Source organism: Synchiropus splendidus, chromosome 5 (assembly GCF_027744825.2).
Source record: "Synchiropus splendidus isolate RoL2022-P1 chromosome 5, RoL_Sspl_1.0, whole genome shotgun sequence".
NCBI classification, from domain to species: domain Eukaryota; kingdom Metazoa; phylum Chordata; class Actinopteri; order Syngnathiformes; family Callionymidae; genus Synchiropus; species Synchiropus splendidus.
Genome location: NC_071338.1, coordinates 9,456,709 through 9,477,468, shown reverse-complemented (window position 1 = coordinate 9,477,468; position 20,760 = coordinate 9,456,709). Strand labels below are relative to the sequence as shown.

The window sequence follows — 20,760 nt, the reverse complement described above, 5'->3', positions numbered from 1 at the left end:
ACTCGGCATACCACACATGAAACATTCATGATCTGGCGCTGCACTGTCATCCAGCTACTCCTTAAGAAGCTGAGGGAAATCAGGGGAAATGAGGGGCAGCTGCCACTCGTGTCCAATCTGTCAAGGCAAAAACACACACAGGAAGTGAGGAAGCGTCCATACAAAATAAAAGCCCAACAGGAGGGCACTTGACAGCGTTATGGCACTCATTATTCCAAGAGATAACATATAACGTGTTACTTAATAACACTTTAGTCGGAACACTGCCCAAACATAAGTCAATTATATTGACCTAGTTATGAAGTTTAAAGTTCACCCTGTAATTGAAGATAATCTAATTGACCGACACCAAGTTTTATCCAAGCTTGGGTTTACTAGCACACACACACTCTCAGACATATATCATGTTTTTATGTTTTGTGAGGACCTCTCATTGCCATAATACCTTCCCCGGCATCTCAACCTGAACCTAACCATCCAAAACAAATGGCTAACCTTAACCAGGACTCTGAACCAAGCTTAAATTCAATTATAATGACACAGTTATTAAGTTTTCATCCTCAAATTAAGACTGGCCCTGGCAAAAGGTCCCCACAAGGAGGTGTGTTTCCAATAATTGCTCCCCATGAGTATAGTTATCCAAGACACACACACAGTGAGTCAACACAACATAGTTGTGTCTTCCATCAGGAGACTTCTGTGTTGCTGTGACTGTAGAAGGAGAAGTTTTGATTCATGACCGTGTTTGAAGTCCGACAGAGCTGAGCTCACTTCTACACGCCAACTTCGAAGTTTTTGTGCTGTGATGATTCCTGGCTGAGACAGGATTGTGCTAAGTCATGAATGGTCAGAGGGGTCAGCATGAAGTTGAGCCTAGAGTGAGATCAGTGAGATCACAGAAAAGAACCGGTGACCTAGATGACCAGCAGATTCTTACTTTTACCATGAGACCACAATATATTTGACCTTAATTTAGAATGTTGACATCACAAGTGAGGGGCTCCTCTGTCGATGTCTTTATCTCCTCTCATTACTTTGCTCATCTACTCATATGAAACGGAAGACTGAAGTTTGGGTTGTTGACAAGAACCTCCACTGATGATGTTGTCTTCGTGTGAAGGTGTGGACAGAGAGGAGAAAGCTCCTCCCTGTAAAGGCCCTCTGGATGAGGACCATGACAGCCAGACCAGAGCTCAGAGGTAAGCTGACCAGTTTTCCTGTGTCCAAATACCTATAATCATTTTCACTCTGCAACTCATGTGTATTCAGATCAAAGCCCCTCACATCAAACACTGTTGGACAAGGACATGGACTTGGACCTGCTCCCTGCTGCGTGTCTCTGAAGAGTGACAGGTCTATGGGAGAACCTATTGACTTCGGAGGTAGACAGCACCGTCAGTGGAGGAGCAGGTGAGAGACAGAGCAGGAGCAACACTGGGGGGATAACTTGTGGTGAGATGGTAAAGAACACAGTGACGTGTTAACCACTGTTGTATCTCGTCTAGTATCTGTCAGGAGAAAGAGGCTGAGCTCACCTGTGTGTCTCTGAGGAGTGACAGGTCTATGGGAGAACCTATTGACTTCAGAGGTGGACTGGAATGTCAGAGAAGGTGAAGTCTTGATCTTGACTTATCCTCATGTTAGGTAGTCTCCACTGAAGAGTCCACACTGTCTCCTGGAGACTGAGGTCAGAACACATCATCTGTACAGCTTCAGAAGTGAAATGTGTTAGTCAGACGTGCAAACTCCAGCTTCAGAGAGTCAAAGTTCTCTATCAGTTTGTTCCAACGCTTCAGTGAAGTGTGTTGTGCAACGTCAGCAGAGATGAAATTAAATTGAACATGGGCTGAGGTTGAGAGGACAAGTGGAACATTCCATGACCAAAGACCAATGACTTCAATAGTCGTTCTGCTGACCACCGGCATACAAGTCTGATCAGTACAGTAGCATGTTCAAAATGAAATCTGATCATTTGACTATGTAAATAGACAAAAGTGACCTCATGTCATCAAAATGCTCATCACAGATGTTTTTCGTTTTTCTGTCATTGCTACAGAATGGTCACTGCTCCAATTATATTGAATAGTTTTCACACTGCACCTTCTGTGTGTTCAGATCAAAGCCATTCACATCAGATGAAGCTGGCCTCGGACCTGAACCTGGACCTGCTCCCATCTGTGAGTCTCTGAAGAGCGACAGGTCTATGGGAGAACCTATTGATTTCAGAGGCAGACAGGACCGTCAAAGGAGGTGAGGTCTAGGTCTTTGGTTTCTTTGGTTTCTGGTTTCTGCTCTGCAAACAAGTACTAGATTCATTTCATCCATTGGAAGGTCTAAAACATTTCCTACAGTGGGAGAGACTAGGCAAATTCAATTTGAGTTTGTCTTGGTTTGTCTCCTTCATTTGATGTTTGTCTCACTGGTACTAAAATCTGTAAAGTGAAAGAACACGAGAACAGCCAGTAAACTGCACAAAAGAGTTTTAACATGACTTGAAGAGTGTGAAGGGTTTGGGATCAAATGTAGCCCATCAACACTTTGCTGCACATGGGAGTCATAGACTCTGGGTCTAAACACTGAGAACCATTTTGCTCCCTCACTTTGATGTTCTTCACAGAATGAATCAGCAGGTGTGTGATGATCACACTCTCCACTTTGACCAGCATGATCAGACAGATTTGGACTCCACACTACAGGTATGTTCAAGTGCTAGCTACTGCTGATAAATCCAACAGCTTTAGTCAGAGTCCTGGATAACTTGATCTGTTTGGAGAAGAGTTTGGACTGAAGCTCTTCTTCTTGTCTGAATGACAGTGAAAATGTCGACTCACTTGGCCTCATGCAAATGTGAGACTGCTGAGACCTTTTTGTGATGATCTGACACAGTTTCAACAAGCAAAAAACAAAACATTTGGGAGCAGGAATCCCTGGAGGTCTGCAGGTTTTCGCTTTCACATGTTCAGATCACATGTCCATCTGATGTTTTTGTTTCAGCTGCTTGAGGAGACTGTCATGACCATGGTGAAAAAGGAGCTGAAGAGAGTACAAGGGTTCCTCAGACCAGATGGCCAGAAGAACCTAGATGATCAGGAAGAGGAGGAGTTGAAGTGCGTAGATGAGTTGATGAGGAGCAGCAGAGAAGCTTTCCTGAAGATCTTCATGAACATCCTGCGGAGCATGGAGAAGGATGAGCTTGCGGATGATCTGTGGAGCAGTAAGCGGATTTATATACATAAGTAGTAAAGCAGTACATTTCATTTATGCCCTAGTGGTGCACTCATGCAGTGGAAACCCTGCGATCCTTTAATCTGCTGAATCTGAAGCCTTCTTTCCAAAAGCCTGCTTCAATTTGAAATACCTGCAGGAGATGAGTGAATGATCTAATGGTTTTGTCAACTTTACCTTCTAGACTCTTCTGATCATGAGACTTGTCTCTTCATTCAGGAAGTCATACTGGAGTGTATGCAGGAGGGTTGAAGAGGAGCTTGCAGAAGAAGTTCCACAGGGTGTTTGAGGGGGTTGCAAAAGCTGGAAACTCTGCCACTCTGAATCAAATCTACACAGAGCTCTACATCACTAAGGAGAGCACAGACCAGATCAACCAGGAGCATGAGGTCCAACAGATTACAGAAGCAAACAGAAACCAAACCAGACCAGAAACTACTATCATACTAGAAGACCTCTTCAAAGAGTCAACTGAGAGAGGGCAACCAATCCGGAGCCTGCTGACAAAGGGTATAGCTGGAATTGGGAAGACCCTCCTAACACAGAAGCTGACTCTGGACTGGGCTGAAGACAAAGCCCACCAGAACTTTCAGCTCATGTTTCCTTTCACCTTCAGAGAGCTGAACCTTCTGAAACAGGAGTTGAATTTTGTGGAACTTGTTCATCGCTTCTTTCCTGAAACTAAACAGTTAGGACTTGGCAGCTTTGAAGAAGTCCAGGTTCTGTTCATCTTGGATGGTCTGGACGAGTGTCGACTCCCTCTAGACTTCAGCTGTCGTGTTCTGACTGAAGCCACAGAGTCCACTTCTGTAGATGTCCTGCTGACCAACCTCATTAGGGGGAAGCTGCTACCCTCAGCTCGCCTCTGGATCACCACACGACCAGCAGCAGCCAATCAGATTCCTCCTGAGTGCGTGAACATGGTGACAGAGGTCAGAGGGTTCACTGATCAGCAGAAGGAGGAATACTTCAGGAAGAGGTTCAGAGATCAGGACCAGGCCACGATCATCTCTCACATCAGGAGCTCACAAAGCCTCTACATCATGTGTCACATCCCTATCTTCTGCTGGATCACTGCCACAGTTCTGGAGGACATGATGAAGAACAAAGAGAACGATGAACTGCCCAAGAGCTTGACTGAGATGTACATCCACTTCCTTGTGGTACAGGTCAAAGTCAAGAAGATCAAGTACCATGCAGGAGCTGGGACAGACAGATGGGATCCTCAGAGCAGGAAGATGATTGAGTCTCTGGGAAAACTGGCTTTTGAGCAGCTGCATAGAGGAAATTTGATCTTCTATGAATCAGATCTCATAGAAAGTGGTATCGACATCACAGATGCTGCAGTTTATTCAGGAGTATTCACACAGATCTTCAAAGAGGAGAGAGGACTGTACCAGGACAAGGTTTTCTGCTTCATTCACTTAACTGTTCAGGAGTTTCTGGCTGCTCTTCATCTCCACCTGAAGTTCTTCAACACTGGACTCAACCTGCTCCATTCACAGCAACCATCCATCCTGTCAAGAGTAATTGGAAACAAACATCAGATAAAGCAATTTTACCAGAGAGAAATAAAAAAAGCTGTGGAAAGTCCAAATGGACACATGGACTTATTCCTGCGCTTCCTTCTGGGTCTATCTCTACAGGCCCGACAGAGCCTCCTTCAAGGTTTATTGACACAGACAGGGAAAAGTTCCTGGACCGCTCAGGACACAGCAGAACTCATCAAAAGGAAGATAAAGAAAAATGTGTCTCCAGAGAGAACGCTCAACCTGTTCCACTGTCTGAGTGAAGTGAAGGACACTTCTCTTGTGGAGGAGGTCCAACAGCTGCTGGAATCGGGACTTCTCTCTGCAGATCAACTGTCTCCTACCCAGTTGTCTGCCCTGGCCTTCATCATCGTGTCCTCGGAGAAAGATCTGGATGTGTTTGACCTGAAGAAGTACTCTGCATCAGAGGTGTTTCTTGAGAGGCTGCTGTCATTAGTGCAACGTTCAAAAGATGTTCTGTGAGTGGATCAAACACTGAAACGTCTCAAACGATGTAAACTAAACATGAACATTTGATTTCTCCCTTCGTTTAATGCAGACTGAGAGAGTGTGGACTGTCAGAGAAAAGTGGTGGACTTCTGTCCTCAGTCCTCAGCACTAAGTCCTCTAGACTGAAAAAACTGGACCTTAGCTACAACATCCTGCAGGATTCAGGGGTGGAGCAACTATCTTTTGGACTGAAGAGTCCACACTGTCAACTGGAGACTCTCAGGTCAGAACACATCATATCACATCATAGCTTCAAAGCTCACATTTGAATGTCAGGGGTGGAGACTGGCTTGACACATCAGTGATTCAATAAAGCTAAGAGGTTTTCCTTACCTTTCGACATTTTTTGCAAATTTAGTGACGATGAGCAGAAAGAGAATAGGACTTTATGCCCATTTCCATTTGTCGCTGATGAGATCATGTCATGAGAGAATGTCTCTTTGACACAAAAGAAACAACACAATGAGGTGTCGGTGTCATGTCGGTTAAATAAAAGCACTCTACATTTACATTAAGCATTTATTATGAGTCAGAGACATGAGAGATATTTCTCTAAATTCTAGATAGTTTCTTCCATTATTGTTTCTTTCCACTATTTGCGAGATTTTGAATAAGAATACTGTAGTTGTATAGAAACTGAAGCAAAGGGCTGGGGTTAACCATAACTCTCAAATGACTGAGACCAAACCCTATCCCTTCGCTGAGCTAAAAATTAAATCTTTCACACTTGACTGAAGAGTCCAATGAGTGGAACTAAGACCATTAAACATGTGGATCCCTGCCTCTCAGGAGATCTCACTCAGGCCAAAAATATTGACACCCCAAAGTCCCCCCCCATGTCCAAATGGAACAGTTCAGTGGAAACAATTACCTTGATACACGCACAAGACTCTTCACTTAGTTCCTCCACATAAGAAACACAAAAACCTTGAGATACCACGGAGACTCCCAGTTGATAACCAGAGCACCTCCATGACAGTTGTCCTGTCAAGTAGTTATTATCATATTTTCATATGTGTTCATCAAGAAAAGGACAATTCATCAGTTTAAAGTTACACATTTCTATCACAGAGATCTTCCAAAGGTAGTGGGCTCAATGTGTCCACATATAAAGTAATTAACATCTTGTCAATAAAGAGACTTGAGTCTCACTTGTTGATGGCACTTGTCTCTTTCACAGCCTGGTCTGGTGTGATCTGTCAGAGAGAAGTGGTTCACATCTGTCCTCAGTCCTCAGCTCTAAGTCCTCTCTGAAAAAACTGGACTTGAGTGACAACAACCTGGAGGATTCAGGAGTAGAGAAGGTGACTCGTGCAATGGAGCGTCGTAAATACTGTTGCCTGGAGAGTCTCAGGTCAGAACACGTCATATAGCTTCAGCGGTGAAATGTGAATCGTCTCCTGTGAGGAACTGATGCTGCTTCTTTCATTTGTTTGGGACAGTTTAGCTGTATGTGATTTGTAGTCTACCCAATTATAAATATTTATTGATCTTGAAAATTCATCTGTTAGATGTCTTCCTTTAACAATTCTAGATTTCACCTCATCTCAGTGTCAGAAATTAACTTCCTCCTATTGTTTTAATTTCTCTACTTTTTCTCTTCTTTTTCTCTAAAACAAACTTCGCTTCTATTTTTAACGTTCAATTTTTATGAAGTGTTTTAGAAACAGTATTGACTTGTATGTGAATATTTCTTGTCCATCATATTTATTGTTTTCAATTTTGCAGAGAAAATGAATAGGAAAAAGTCTCACTTGGTGATGACACTTGTCTCTTTCACAGCCTGTGGCGGTGTAATCTGTCAAAGAGAAGTGGTGAACATCTGTCCACAGTCCTCTGCACTTCCTTCCCTCCTGAGTCCTCACGGCTGAAAGAACTGGACTTAAGCTACAACAAGCTGCAGGACTCAGGAGTAGAGAGTCTGTCTGCAGGTCTGATGAGTACAAACTGCCACCTGAAGACTCTCAGGTCAGAACACATCATCTGTATATCTTCAGAGTTGCAGAGTGAATATTTCAGACATAACTCTGTTTTCACTGCGTTCATGTATCAATGCTACACAAGGGCCATTGGTCACTGCAGAAGTGCATGTGATCCTCTGAACATAAGCCATCAGCCAGTAACCTAACCCGGTTTGTAGCTGTCCACACCCAAACATGTTTGTTTGTACATGTTTTCATCAGTGTTGGAAGGGGGTTCTGGAGAAATATCCAACAGCAAATCCTTTCTAGAGGGAGCACATTGATGGAGAACATGTGGATCTTGGTATCTCTGTAGAGCTCCAGTCTCTTCCAAAAATATGAAGGCTCCCTTCAACTCTCCGTCTCTGAGCACTATTGTACACATGATTACCTCAACACAAGCAAGAACATTTTCCCGTGATGGACCATGCATTTCACACTCAGGCCTTCAGTGATGTCCTACTCAGCCTGACTATAAAGAAGACCTCTCAAAATACAATCAGAAATAGTAGTCGTATCCACTGAAACACTACTGGCCATTGCATTGCCTCAACTGTGTACAAAATAGACTATATTCCTGTGCATTTAGAAATCATTAAACCACATCAGCGATTACAACATATCTTTATGTAGTATTGTCAAAAGCGAAAATGAAAGGATATTCTAAATAATCTGTCCAAAAAGTTTCAATGAGTCCCAAAACACTAGACGAGCTTTTAACCACATTGTACAGTCAATTGCAAAACTCCAGTTTAATATAAAAAAGACACCAAGTATAAGTACAAGTATATAATCACCAGTGGCTATGTCAGAAAACAGCGGTCACATTGAGGTTGGTGGTTTCATTGGTTTGATCTTGGTAGAATTTAATTTGCTTAGTTTTGGAGGTTGCCTTCGATGTCTGAGTTCATGAGGAAAAAGCTCACCTTCCCAAGGTCAATATATAAGGCCATGGGAAGGAGGATGAGATGGTCAAGACGTTTCAAGTGTGTTCATCAAGAGGAGGGGGTTTCATCGGTATTATGATCGAGTTCAGTGTGTCCTCATTTACTGTCTTAGTCACAAAAGGCGAATTGAAAAAGTCTGACTTGTTGGTGAAACTTGTCTCTTTCTCAGACTGTTGCAGTGTAATCTGTCCAAGAGAAGTGGTGAACTTCTGTCCACAGTCCTCAGCTGTCCGTCAACTAGTCTGACAGAACTAGACCTGAGCTCCAACTATGACCTACAGGATGAAGGAGTGAAGCTGCTGTCTGCTGGACTGAAGAGTCCACACTGTCAACTGGAGACTCTCAGGTCAGAACACGTCATCTGCATAGCTTCAGAACTGAAATGTGCGCCTCAGAGGTGAGGACTGTTGCTTCAGAGAGTCTCAGTTCTCTCATCAGTTTGCATCTGATTCTCGGTGGCATCAGTCAGGATCCCCCTTTAATAATGTGTTTCAGGTTCTGAAGTGAAAGTAAGGAATGCACCAATGCTCTCTTTCTCAAGATCTCCATCTCAGTTTTGTTCACTCTTTGTTTTGCAATGCAGTGCAGAGTAGTGTAGAAATTATGTATTAGTTGAAGACTGGGGCACATCTTTTGTCAAGCAAGTAAACAATAATGATCATGTTTGTTGTGAGAACAAACTTGGACTCCGAAATGTGAAACGAAAAGACAACTATGCTAATGCTGAAGCGTTGTTGCTCACACTCATAATGCTAACTAAGGCTGTGAAACTCATGTTGGGGAAGACCTGGTCAAAGTGTGATCCCGGGCGCCATCTGTGGCCCGGATGAAGTCTGTGTCAAACATGTAGAAGTTTTTTCATGTTCTGACAGTTTCAAGTTCTATTTCGCATTTGTTTCTAACTGTCCTGCTGTTTGTTACATTTCGAGATCTCACTTCATCTTTATGTCAGAAATGAACTTCCTGTTTATTTGTCATTTCTCTCATTTTCTCTAAAATTAATTAGTTTGTTGATTGTTTTAAAAAAATTAAGTTTTTTTGTAATATGGACTTTTTTATATTTCTTGGTGTTTGTCATTTTGCTGAGAAAACACACCATTTTGTCTTCTTATCCAGGTGTTTGCTACATTAATACTGTTAGAATATGTTGCTGGAAAGCATCTATTTTCGCTTCACATATTCCTCCAGTGTATCTAGTGATTTATCTGGTGTTACAGATATTTCGGACAATGCTCTTCCACTCACATATAATGTCATGGTCATAATATTGGAGCAGAATCACACATCACCATGTTTCTTTACTCTCATTGCTCGTTTACAAACAATACGACCCCAAAACACTGTCCTCAACAGTCACAGTCTTTCAAGCATGGTTTATGAAGTTGATCATGATATAAGACTACTTCCAATATTCCAACTACAGTGTGATGATAATAACGCTAATCTGATCTGAATGTGACATGTTCAGTGCGTCCTCAAAAGTCTTTGAAGTCTTGTCAAAATAGAGATTAGGAGAAGTCTCACTTGTTGATGACACTCATCTCTTTCACAGCCTGAGGGACTGTCAGCTGTCATACACAAGTGGTAAACTTCTGTCCCCAGTCCTCAGCTCACCGTCCTCTCGCCTGAAACATCTGGACCTAAGACGCAACAAGCTGAAGGATGAAGGAGTGGAGCTGCTGTGTGCTGGACTGAAGAGTCCACATTGTCACCTGGAGACTCTCGGGTCTGAACACATCAGCTCCTGTCTTCAGTTTTGTTTAACAATTGGGTAGTTTTTATGCTCTCCTGATTATCTAAAACACTGTGTCTCCTTCATGACAGTCTGTCGTGGTGTAGGATCTCTGAGAGAGGCTGTGCTTCTTTGGCCTCAGCTCTGACCGCAAACCCTTCCCATCTCAAAGTGCTGGACCTAGGCTACAATCATCCAGAAGGACCAGGACTGCAGCAGCTGTTTGCTGGAGTGAATAGTCCAGACTGGAGTCTGGAGGCTGTCAGGTAAGGACAGAGCAGCAGGTCCCATTGACTGAGAGCTTCAGACTGGGCATGTGATCCAGATTCACAGAGGGAGGTTGTGAGTGTGTCATGGTGCTGTGAATCACACGACTTGTTCTCTTGCTGGACTCCAGTGGAGGCACAAGGGAGACGCTCGAGACTGAAGAGCTGTTTACAGTTCCATCTTTGATGTCTTCAACACAGACATAGAGCAATTCACTTTAGCAGCATCAGTTAATAGTGAAATGAACTCTAATCTCTCTAACTCTTTCTTCCCCAGGGTGGTTCATGGTGGACCAGAGTGGTTAGAGACTTGAACCCCAGAAGTGTAAGTGTGTGTTTCATTGATTCATGAGAACTCCTCAACTCTATCAGAATCAGAATAGTCTCAGTGGACATTGTTCCAGCATCCTCATCTCAACTCTTCTTCTGTTTCTATGGCAGTGACACTCAGAGAATACGCAGGAGAGGAGTCTGACTTTGGCCAGAAGCATTACCCTGAAGTCTGAGCTGCTCTGATGCTGCTAGATATAAGATCTGTCACCATCAGCGAGAAAGAGTCACTGAGCAGCAGTGTTGATGAACTCACCTGCTGAAACGTTGACCTTTTTTGTCTTTCATTTTCATTCTGAGACTGACTCAGAATCTCATCAGCCAATCATGTTTTCATGGAGAGTTTCATACTCTTCTGAAGATGTCTCAGTGTAAAACCGCACAGAGGAAGAGCCCTCTGCCCGAGGAAGAGAAGAACTGTTGCATTTTTGTTGTCAACACCACTTAATAAGTGTGATGTGAACATTGTTGTCCACTTTTTTCATGACTTATTCATCCCACAGTCGTTGTCGTTGTCAATACTGCTAATACGGACGTTAGATGTGGACCTTTTAATTTTGAAGACTTCAAAAAGTGAAATATATTTGGGGTAGGGAAATCGTGAAGGGTCATTGTGGAGCAGCAACATTGATTTTCCGGGTTTTTACTCTTTAGACTTCATGATAACATACAGGCCAAAAGCGGCAGCAACACAAAACCTCCATAATCTGTGCTCAAACGATCTTTGATCCTTCTGTGGAACAGTTCCAACATGAAGTAGGGTAGATTTCATGCTTGAACAAAAACATGGTATCATTGATTTTGACATGAAACCTCACATTAAAAGTCACAAGTGAGCAGCAAAGGGGGTAGGTGGGTGTGGCTTTGTAGCGCTCAGATACGCTTGACTTCGATGTCATACATGCTCCGCCCTCTAATGGACTTCGCTATTGGTTTAACCACTCCGAGGCGCCGCCTCGCGCCTGAGAATTGATTGGCTTAACTCTCTGTTTGCCATGGATTAGATGGAGCCTAATTGTATTTCTGTTTACTTTTCATCTTGAGTCACTCCCTTTACTGGAATATGGAGAATGCCAAGACAGGAAGCTCAAATTGGACAATATTATTTACACACCACTTACAAACCTCTTTGTATTTGTTTGGAAAACAGAGATTTCAGTGGGTCAATGAAGTTAAATGTTTTGTTTCAATGAAGTTGGACAATGTCCAAGTTCAATCAGTTTGTTCTTTCTTCATGTGACGGGGCTGAAGACTGTGAAGAGAAGGACATCAAGCACCGCTTGCACCATCTATGAACGTTTTGAATTGTGATCTGCAGCTCGATTCTTCTGCTGGAACTGTTTTATTTTGCTCTCAGGAGTATGCTTGGGACCAATCCTGCGCATTGATGAACAGATTGATTCTTGGTTGGAAAGTAATGGTTCATCGTGTCCACATGTTTTGGGTGTCTGAGAAAAGAAAGATGTGAATAAAAGTGAAATACTGCAGAGGAAGTTGCTTCCAATTATTTTGTTTGTGGGTTCGTTTTGCTCACATCTCAATTTCTGCAGTTATGGAAGAAATTGAGATTTGCTTGGGCCGCTACTCCTCTTCTATTTGGAGTGTTTTGGGCAGGAGCATTTCTCCACCGCGTGCAAGGGCTGCAAAGCTCTCCCAGATGCAGCCGAGGTCCGCCCTTCCTCCTTCAGGTCTGCCGTGAGGAACAAGCCGGCAGCCAAAACCTGGGTGGAGTTCTCAAGGAGGAATAACAGGAATAACGGGGGAGTCATTAGCCTCCCAAACAGTGACGGTCATACACTGAATGACTCCCAGGTCACACCTTCCTCTTCTTTCCACATATCTTTGTAGTGTCATTTTACACGAAATAGAGAATCCCCGTCCATCTCCCCTCACTTTCGACTCAGAGGTGAACTGTCCCCTGAAGCCTCGCCGCACTCGGGGCACCCGCTTCCTTTTCTCCAGTTCTACTGTCACGAGTTAGAGTGACAGCTGTCCGGGCCTCTGTCCTGACAGACTCCTAGATAACTGTGCCCCATCTACCTTACTAGGTTTGGGGTATGATTTGGCTACATGCCCTTCACTTCTGCTTCGGGGGAATAATATGGACCAACCTGGAGCAGGGGTAACGTTTGCGGTGCCTCCTGTCAGAGGTCCAGTCTCTCCTACAGAAGGATGTGATCAAGCCCATGAGGGCGCAGGAGATGGAGGGAGGGTTCTACTCCTGTAACATTGCGGTTCCCAGAAAGCTTGGAGGATTCAGACCTATCCTGGACCTCAGTTTCCTGAACAGGTTCCTGGCCTGTCTACGGTTCAGAATGCTGACAACAAAGAGACTTTTGCAGTGCGTCAGGCCGAGTGACTGGATGGTCTCCTCTGACCTTGCAGATGCCTACTTCCACATCTTGTTTTGCAGGAGCCACAGGAGGTTTTTCAGGCACTTTCTGTACATTTGTCTACCGTTTGGGGACTCTCTGGCCCAGTGCACCTTCACCAAGTGTGTGGAGGTGGCGCTCAAACCACTGTGCAGATCCAGATCACATAAGGCCACTGGGGTTGTGTGTGAACTTCAGCAAGAGCTCGCTGAGATCCAGTCAGAAGGTGGTCTTCCTGGGAGTCAGCCTGGACTGAGGAACTTAGCCAGCCCTCCACCAGCCATTGAGCATTGTATGGCGGAGGAACAGAGGTTCCAGCTCTTGCTTTCATGACACTCCTGGGCCAAATGGCTAGCCCATGCTGAGATCTGGCAGGACATGTTGAACATGAAGAGCTCACAGAAATGGTTCAGCTGACTCATTCTCCACCCAGTTCTGGATCAGAAGACTTGTTTTTCCCCTTCACTGGGCATGGGGAACCTGAGTTCTTGGAGTCAACTGGATTGAGTTCCAAGATCAGTTGCCCAGGGTTGCATCACAAGCTGAACAATGGTGTTCAGACACACTTTGCTCACCAAAGCTCATGTGCCGGTGCATCTTCCAGTTCGAGAATGGCGTCTGGCCTGGTCCGTCAACCGTTATTCCATTTAAAGACCTTTGCTAAAAACCTCACTCAGAGACATGGACCACTAAAGCAGGAGACGAAGAGAAGGCTAGAAACCCGATATCACACTCTGTCTTCACCTCTCCCTTATCTGGATGTCGATTCCAATGACAAGGCAATTTAAAGACTCTAGAGACTGGACAGAATGTTGACTTTATTGCATGGCTTGTCCAGAGTTCTACTGGCAGAGTAAGGAGCCGACGCAAGGTAGAGAATGTGTTCCGGATTGGAAGGTTGAACACACTCTAAAAGAGAGGATGCTGTGTGTGCTGTGTCGCGCTGTGGTGACTCAGACCATGGAAATGACCCACAAGCAGAGGAAGACAGGAAGATACACAAAGACACGTGGTGCAAGTCCAAAAAATATAACTTAAACAACAAATTTATGGAACATCTCAGGCACTGGGGAAAAACAGGGCAACCAGGAAGTAATAAACATGATGGGAAAAAAATATCAAACAGTTAATATGAGGAATATTCAGTACACCACAAGCATAGAGCTATTACAATCTGGCTTACAATCTACTCCTTAAGAGAGCGGAGGTCCAGTCAGGGAAATGGGTTGCAGGACCATTTATTTTTTAATTACATTTTCCAACCACATATCTGGAGAGACATTTCTCTGAAATGCGTATCGGTATTTCTTCCAGCAGGTGTCAGTGACGCGTCATTGAGGGTTCAGGTGGTTTGATCTACAACTATATTAGCTGTTGATGTGTCTAAATATTTAACGCCACAGGCTTTGGCCTCGAGATGTTTGATTTTATTGAGTTGTTGGTGGCAATATACATTTGGAATGATCAATATGTGACGTGGTCGAAACTATTGTTGCAATAAAAACAAACAAAGAATGCAAAACAAGGACTTAAAAAACACAAACATAAACCCGCGGAAAATATGAATTTGCACTGTGCAGATGTCTCATAGTATGAATCTGGAGCGTGTTTGTGTATAGTTTATATGTTCTCCCACCCTGTGGCTGTGTATTTCCTTTGGGTACTCCGTTTCCACTCACAGTCCAAAAACATATAGGGGCCGGTTGATGACTCCAAATGCTTGCAGGTGTGAGTGTGTGTAAACGTCTGCCTCTTGTCCCCTAAAGAGCAGGTACAGTCTGCATTGAGTCAGCGTTTTAGTAAAGTGTAAAATATACAGGAGAAAAATGTTTTTTATTGGGGAATAGAAATGCAAACACAATAACTTTATATAATTTTTTTTAGCTTCGTGTTGAGGTTCCACAGTCAACACTTACCCTGACTCAGGAAGCATTGGTTGTTCAACAACAATAAAGGACACAGACACAAGAAAGTGGGCCTGAGGTCAATGAACTTTTGGATCCTATGCTCTGTTTTTAATGATGGTGGATAACATGAAGAATTTGTTGTTGAACTATGTTCATTTGACAAGTTTTCAATTGTTTTTAAATTGTTAAAGAAGAAGCTTAATATTGCCACCAATGGCAAAGTGTTAAATCAACCATGTTTCCTTTTTTATGATGTTTATTAAATTGCATTATTCAGCCACAGTTCAAACTTAACAAATCACTGACTTCGGTTAAGGCTCAGGCTCATAAATACCACCATGGGATTGGAGCTGTAAGTAAAGTGGAGACACTGCTTGTATTATTTGAACTGTGACAGCGACCTACATTAAGAGGAATTGAAAATGATGAAGAGAATGAAAGGTTACCAAAAGGAATACCGTTCTCTGAAGGGTGCCCTCCATAGGTCTTTGCTATCGGACCAGAGTGATTAATGCCTGACGTGAAGGGGACCTATTCTCTAACCCATAACTCAAAATGGGTTTGGAATGAATACATCAGAAAATGGAATGGGAATATGATTTCCAACTTAAAATCACCCCGCCCAGGTGTTTTTTTTCCTAACCATCATCCACATTTTGACACTGACGCAGTATACTGACCATACAGTGATGGATGGTTATCGTCGTCAGACAAGCGCCCATGAAGTATCTGATCCTGAAGACAGAGGAAAGGGGATCCCCCTCCACCCAGTGGCAGTAAAAAAAGATGTCGGGATGACATCGAGCCCGGATACATCTCCCTCCCCTTCATGGGTTATTTGCAGAATCTAGAAAAAGAGCCACTCCCCAAATGGAGTGGTCCAGAGAGCATGGAGAGGCATTGAACAAGTAGGACTGGGGTATCAATTGGGTATGGCGGCTGCAATATTTGATCCTGTGTGAGACCCGTGCAACTCTTGTCAGGAGAACGTGAAAGGATTATGACCAATCTTCTGTGATGCAATGGGCTGTGATGGTGATGAAAGATTCCGTGGCGTGGGAGGTAAGAGAGACTTGCTCAGCTCTTGTCAGCTTCTCTTTCACTTGTGACACCACCTCATTCTAGATTTTAGGAATCACAGTGTCTACAAAAAAGACCTCTGTGACGGTATTACGTACTTCTGCTCTCAATTGTATGTTTCTGAAGTCTGTATTTTCCATACTGTACAGGCATAGGTATGCAGATCAAATATGCAATTGACGTAGTGATTCACCTTGCTTTGTCAGAGCCATTTGGGAGTTTGGTCAGTGTCTCATCGAGGGGCTTTGCTGCTGCTGGTCCTTTGGCTGGTTCTGATTTTATGTCCGGATGGTGTCAGGAAAAATGTTCATGTTTGACGTATTACCATTCCGTGAGTTTGCATACAGCTTTGGTCATATCTACATCCTTCTGTCCTCCATGCAAACAAAACCCACAGTGCACCCATACTTTGGATTTAAAATGCGACAGTGGTCTGATGATGTGGTGTTGCATTATCGATGGAGCTTGGTTGACATTATATCTACCCGGAAATGGATGTGATGTCCATGTATTTGTCAATATGTGAAAATTAAGTAAATAATATTGGTTATGGTGAGAGATAGCAATATTCAATGTTGTCAACAACAACAGCAATCGTTATTGTTGTAAAAACCTCTAGTATCCTGCCACTCTTTTGGACTCACTGCCATTGTCTGAGACGATGGGATGGCCGGGAGGGAAGGTTCTGGGTTGGGTTAATTGGGATTAGGGAAGAGTTTGGATTGTACAATGGGTACAATCCAAATATTCTTGGATATGGCAGTGATTGGTTTATCGTTTATTGTGTACAGTATAGAGATATAGAGATATTATAGAGATATTGTTTCTTGTGTGAGGAATGTGAGCGAGTATACACACCGTTCTCAGTTGCATTATCATTGTTTGTTTTATGTTGTGGTCCCTGTTATTTATGCCGATTGAGAGTATGTTTATTTTGGTGTGTGGTTGGGTTGAGGTTTTTTTTTTTTTAAAGCAACAATGCGTAACATTTAGACATAAATAGATTGTTTTCATATTTCCAGAGATGACAGGTTTCATTTTGAACAGTTCAAAATCCCGGAGTCAGACTCTCCAGCTCTCTGTTAAACGCTCCCTTGGAGTATGTAGCTTTCTCTGGGCGAGCCGCCCGGAGGCGTGTTCAGTGAGTGGCATCACTGCCCCAACTCCACCTGCATCGCAACACTTTACGACAGAAGGGCAGAGCAACCTCAGCAGCGAGCTGACTTCCTTTGTTTACATCATGGCAGAAGAATGGAATGACAGAGCTAGATCCTGTGTCAATACAGGAGATGCATTCACAGCCTGGAGGGAACTGAGAGCTTCAAAAGGATTTTCTTCTGATCCTGAAGTGGCGATGTTTCTACTCGACATGGAAGTCAATTTTGTGTTCATTGCTGTCTCTGTTCTGTTGCCAAATCATTAAACAAATGTCTATATGCTTGTTGTTTGTATATAAGTGTAGTATATATATATATATATATATATATATGTTTGCAGCAAAACAGATACACAGTACTTTGTGTACTTTGTGTCTCAAATAATAAGACATAAATTATATTCCCAAAAGTTTCAAGAATTTTAAGCGTGTCTTTCAAAATCATAAACAGGAGAACAGATTGGACAAGATGCTTTTTTCTTTTGTTCCTGTCTCCTTGTGCTTTCAGCAAGATATATAATAGTATAATATAATAATATAATAGCAGAAACTGCTGTGGACAGTCTAGTCTTGGGCCCAAATTCTGGAGATAAAACAGGTGTTCAACAAAGTTTGTTTCAGAAAAACAATGAACACACATGAGAGAAAACACCGCACCACAAAAAGGGAGTGCGAGCACAAATAACAGTGCAACTTAAACGCCACTGAAGTACAACAAAAAAATTAACACAACTATGCTGATGAAAGTGGACTTGGCTTGACAGCATAACTTGGATGACAAAGAAAACAAAAGACACTGTACCTTACCAAGCATGGCACGACTTGGCTTGGCATCACTTAACATGACTAAACGTGAATACACAGAACCTAACACACACAATCCCCTTTCCTAACATGTGCGCTGAACTGCTGTGTAGACACTACAGAGACAGGGATATTGAAAAAAAAAAAGAAAGCGACTAACTGGTGCTCACCAGATGCTGTCTGTGCACACCAGATACTAATAAGGTGTGATTATAAAGCTACATCCTGATGAAAATGCACATTTTACTATTTGAGAATTTTCTGTGGCAGTGCACGTCAGTTATCTCTATCTCTACTCAAATTATCTGGAGGCGGCGCTACTGAGCATTTCTGCCAATGACTCATGGCGTTTGAACGCGTCTGCTGCACTCACTGTTGATGTCTGAGGAATATATTCGCGAAAATGTAAAAGAAATATATAGATGTTTGCTCAGCGTAGCTGGTGATTTCACAACCCAGTGAGAAAGTGATTTGGCGAAAGATTGATTTGTTGAACACACTAACAAACAGCACAGCATGTTCACATTACTGTGCAAGGTCTAGGTGCACAGCTCGAAACACGCCTCAACTGCGAGGTTGAGAAGCTCACACCAAACTTATTAGACTGAGAGTTCTCACACTGTTCTTCACAGCCAGAGGTGTCTTTTCAATGCCATATAAGGGGGCCTTGGTTGAATGTCTCAACTGGTGACTACATCACACCCATCACTTAGTGTCTTCTCACTGAGTCACTGCTTGTTTTTAAGTGATATTGCACCAGTACAAGATGTGGATTCCTCTCTAGTTTCAGGTGAAGAATATGTCAAGATGAAACAAACAGCCCTCTCTACTTCTCTGCTTAGTCATGAGCAAGTTCAGTAAGGCAACAAAGAGAGGCAGAAGTCGATGATCTCTCTTCACTCACGGGTTTTTTTTGTTTGTTTTTTTTTTGAGTTGATGCAATGTTTCAATAAAAAAAAATAAAATTCACAAAAGCATGTTTTCTTCTGTTTTGTCAATAACAATTAAATGTAAAGTACATATTTGTGGTTCATCGGCATTGTCAACTAGAGGCATAAGGCTTTTACTGTAAAACATACCGCAAGAAATGCGTTGATGGCTTTCATTGCCTTTCAAAACGGAGCTTGAACCTTCAATAAAATGATGTCATGAAAGAAATAAAATAAAGTATTCAAATGGTTAAGATGCGTTATACCCATATAACACATTCACATGGCCCTGTAGGTTCCTACCTCCGGTTGCTACAGCTGGCTGGGATCACGCCACTTGATGAGTGCAAGGTTGGAGTTCGGGTCATGGCTTTTCCAAACCTGCACCCCATATTAATATCGGGTGCTAGTTTATACCACAATGGAGAGCATTTTTATTAAGTTGTTTTGAGCCACTGCTGTAGACATTTTGAGGATACAAGTGATTGTAGACAAATAATAGAATAATAAAGCACAAATATCTGAGTTAGTGCAAAAAAGAGTGACAAACAATGATAGATAATGAAGTCATTTTTGCTGTTTCCAATTCCTCAGGTCATCTACGTGATGAGAAATCCGAAAGATGTGTTTACATCCTCCTTTCATTATTATGGGATGGCGTCATACCTGGTAGATCCTGGTCCCAAAGCTGAATTCCTCCGGAAGTTTCTCGATGGTCAAAGTACGCCTTTTTTATTTTGTCTGTGCAATAGCCATCCATTTTAAATGTAACTAATGTCATGTTAATTCTCTGTTCTCCACAGTCATGTTTGGGTCCTGGTTCGATCATGTGAAGGGGTGGCTGGCCTCTGATAACAAGGAGCGAGTAATGTACATCTCCTATGAAGAAATGAAAATGGTGAGATCTCACTTATAAGCACAGACTTCTGAATGTTGAGCGATGGGATTGGTTTCCTTTTTGCAGGACCTGAAGGACGCTGTCACCAGAATGGTTCAGTTTTTGGGAAAATCTCTGGACGCTGACGTGATTGAGAAGATAGCTGATCGGTGTTTGTTCCACAACATGAAGCAAAACAAGATGTCAAACTACTCTTTGGTTGGCCGGGAATACATGGACCAGGAAAAGTCAGAATTCCTCAGAAAAGGTGCATACATTCTAAATACATTTTTTCAGAATTACATTCAGAAAAACTTGATTAATCCTGAGGGAATTTTTGTTCATCACTTAACATGCTCTGTAAACAAGCAAAATATAAATATAAAATACAAAATACTCTTTTTAACGGACTGTGTAGGAAAGAGGAAAAGAAGGCCATACTAATAGTGCACATTAAGACAGACATGGTAGCGGGCTATGTATTATGTGCAAGAACTGAAAACACTGTACACATTTGCCCAACTTCTACTTATTTTCATTTTATTTCTGTGACACTTTTACATTGCAGTCATTTTCATAAGGAAAGGAAACATGCATTTTTAGGCCAAAAATAATTGTCTTAATATTGCAAATATTGCATCATCACTGTGTAGATATATGGTACCTTGCGGTTGTACATTAATAATAACTCAAGAACAGTAGAGTTCAGAGACCAATAAATCCTTGTTGACTGTTTGATGACTATGAAACACAAACAGCATGACATCATCAACAAGTGACATAGTGCATAGTTTTCTGTTGTCCCTGTTCGCTGTGTATCTCACGCGTGTTTTAGGTTTTTCCCTCTCCATTCGTGTGTTGTCCTCCGCGCTCCACTCCTGGTGTCGTCGACTTCTGTTTTCCTTATTGTTCATGTATTATTTATTTGTATTAAACTTGGTTAACTGTTAACCTCACTTGTCCGAGTCCTCCGAGTTCAGAATCATCTGCTCTTGGGTCAACCTTAGATTAGCATTCATGACACTTGGAGGTCTTGTCAGTTTTGTTTCCTGGAGAATGACAGGCGATGGCTTTTGAAAAATACAAAGTTTTGTTTAGATCAGATGAACGTCAGGTGTTCATGGATCAGATGGAA

General features: G+C 42.6%; 1 protein-coding gene across 1 annotated transcript in view; it reads left to right on the top strand.

The window, feature by feature from the left end:
• LOC128759306 (NACHT, LRR and PYD domains-containing protein 5-like) overlaps positions 1 to 20,760 on the top strand; it is a 31,586-nt gene that overhangs the window by 5,744 nt on the left and 5,082 nt on the right. The window contains exons 4-22 of the mRNA XM_053866183.1: positions 1,121 to 1,199; positions 1,270 to 1,410; positions 1,506 to 1,610; positions 2,116 to 2,250; positions 2,618 to 2,696; positions 2,995 to 3,214; positions 3,445 to 5,233; positions 5,314 to 5,487; positions 7,047 to 7,232; positions 8,342 to 8,518; positions 9,725 to 9,898; positions 9,997 to 10,170; positions 10,448 to 10,471; positions 12,189 to 12,289; positions 12,649 to 13,164; positions 19,044 to 19,099; positions 19,343 to 19,469; positions 19,552 to 19,646; positions 19,713 to 19,893. Of these exons, the coding sequence (XP_053722158.1) occupies positions 1,121 to 1,199; positions 1,270 to 1,410; positions 1,506 to 1,610; positions 2,116 to 2,250; positions 2,618 to 2,696; positions 2,995 to 3,214; positions 3,445 to 5,233; positions 5,314 to 5,487; positions 7,047 to 7,232; positions 8,342 to 8,518; positions 9,725 to 9,898; positions 9,997 to 10,170; positions 10,448 to 10,471; positions 12,189 to 12,289; positions 12,649 to 13,164; positions 19,044 to 19,099; positions 19,343 to 19,469; positions 19,552 to 19,646; positions 19,713 to 19,893 (4,533 nt within the window). The remainder of the gene's footprint in view (positions 1 to 1,120; positions 1,200 to 1,269; positions 1,411 to 1,505; positions 1,611 to 2,115; positions 2,251 to 2,617; positions 2,697 to 2,994; positions 3,215 to 3,444; positions 5,234 to 5,313; positions 5,488 to 7,046; positions 7,233 to 8,341; positions 8,519 to 9,724; positions 9,899 to 9,996; positions 10,171 to 10,447; positions 10,472 to 12,188; positions 12,290 to 12,648; positions 13,165 to 19,043; positions 19,100 to 19,342; positions 19,470 to 19,551; positions 19,647 to 19,712; positions 19,894 to 20,760) is intronic.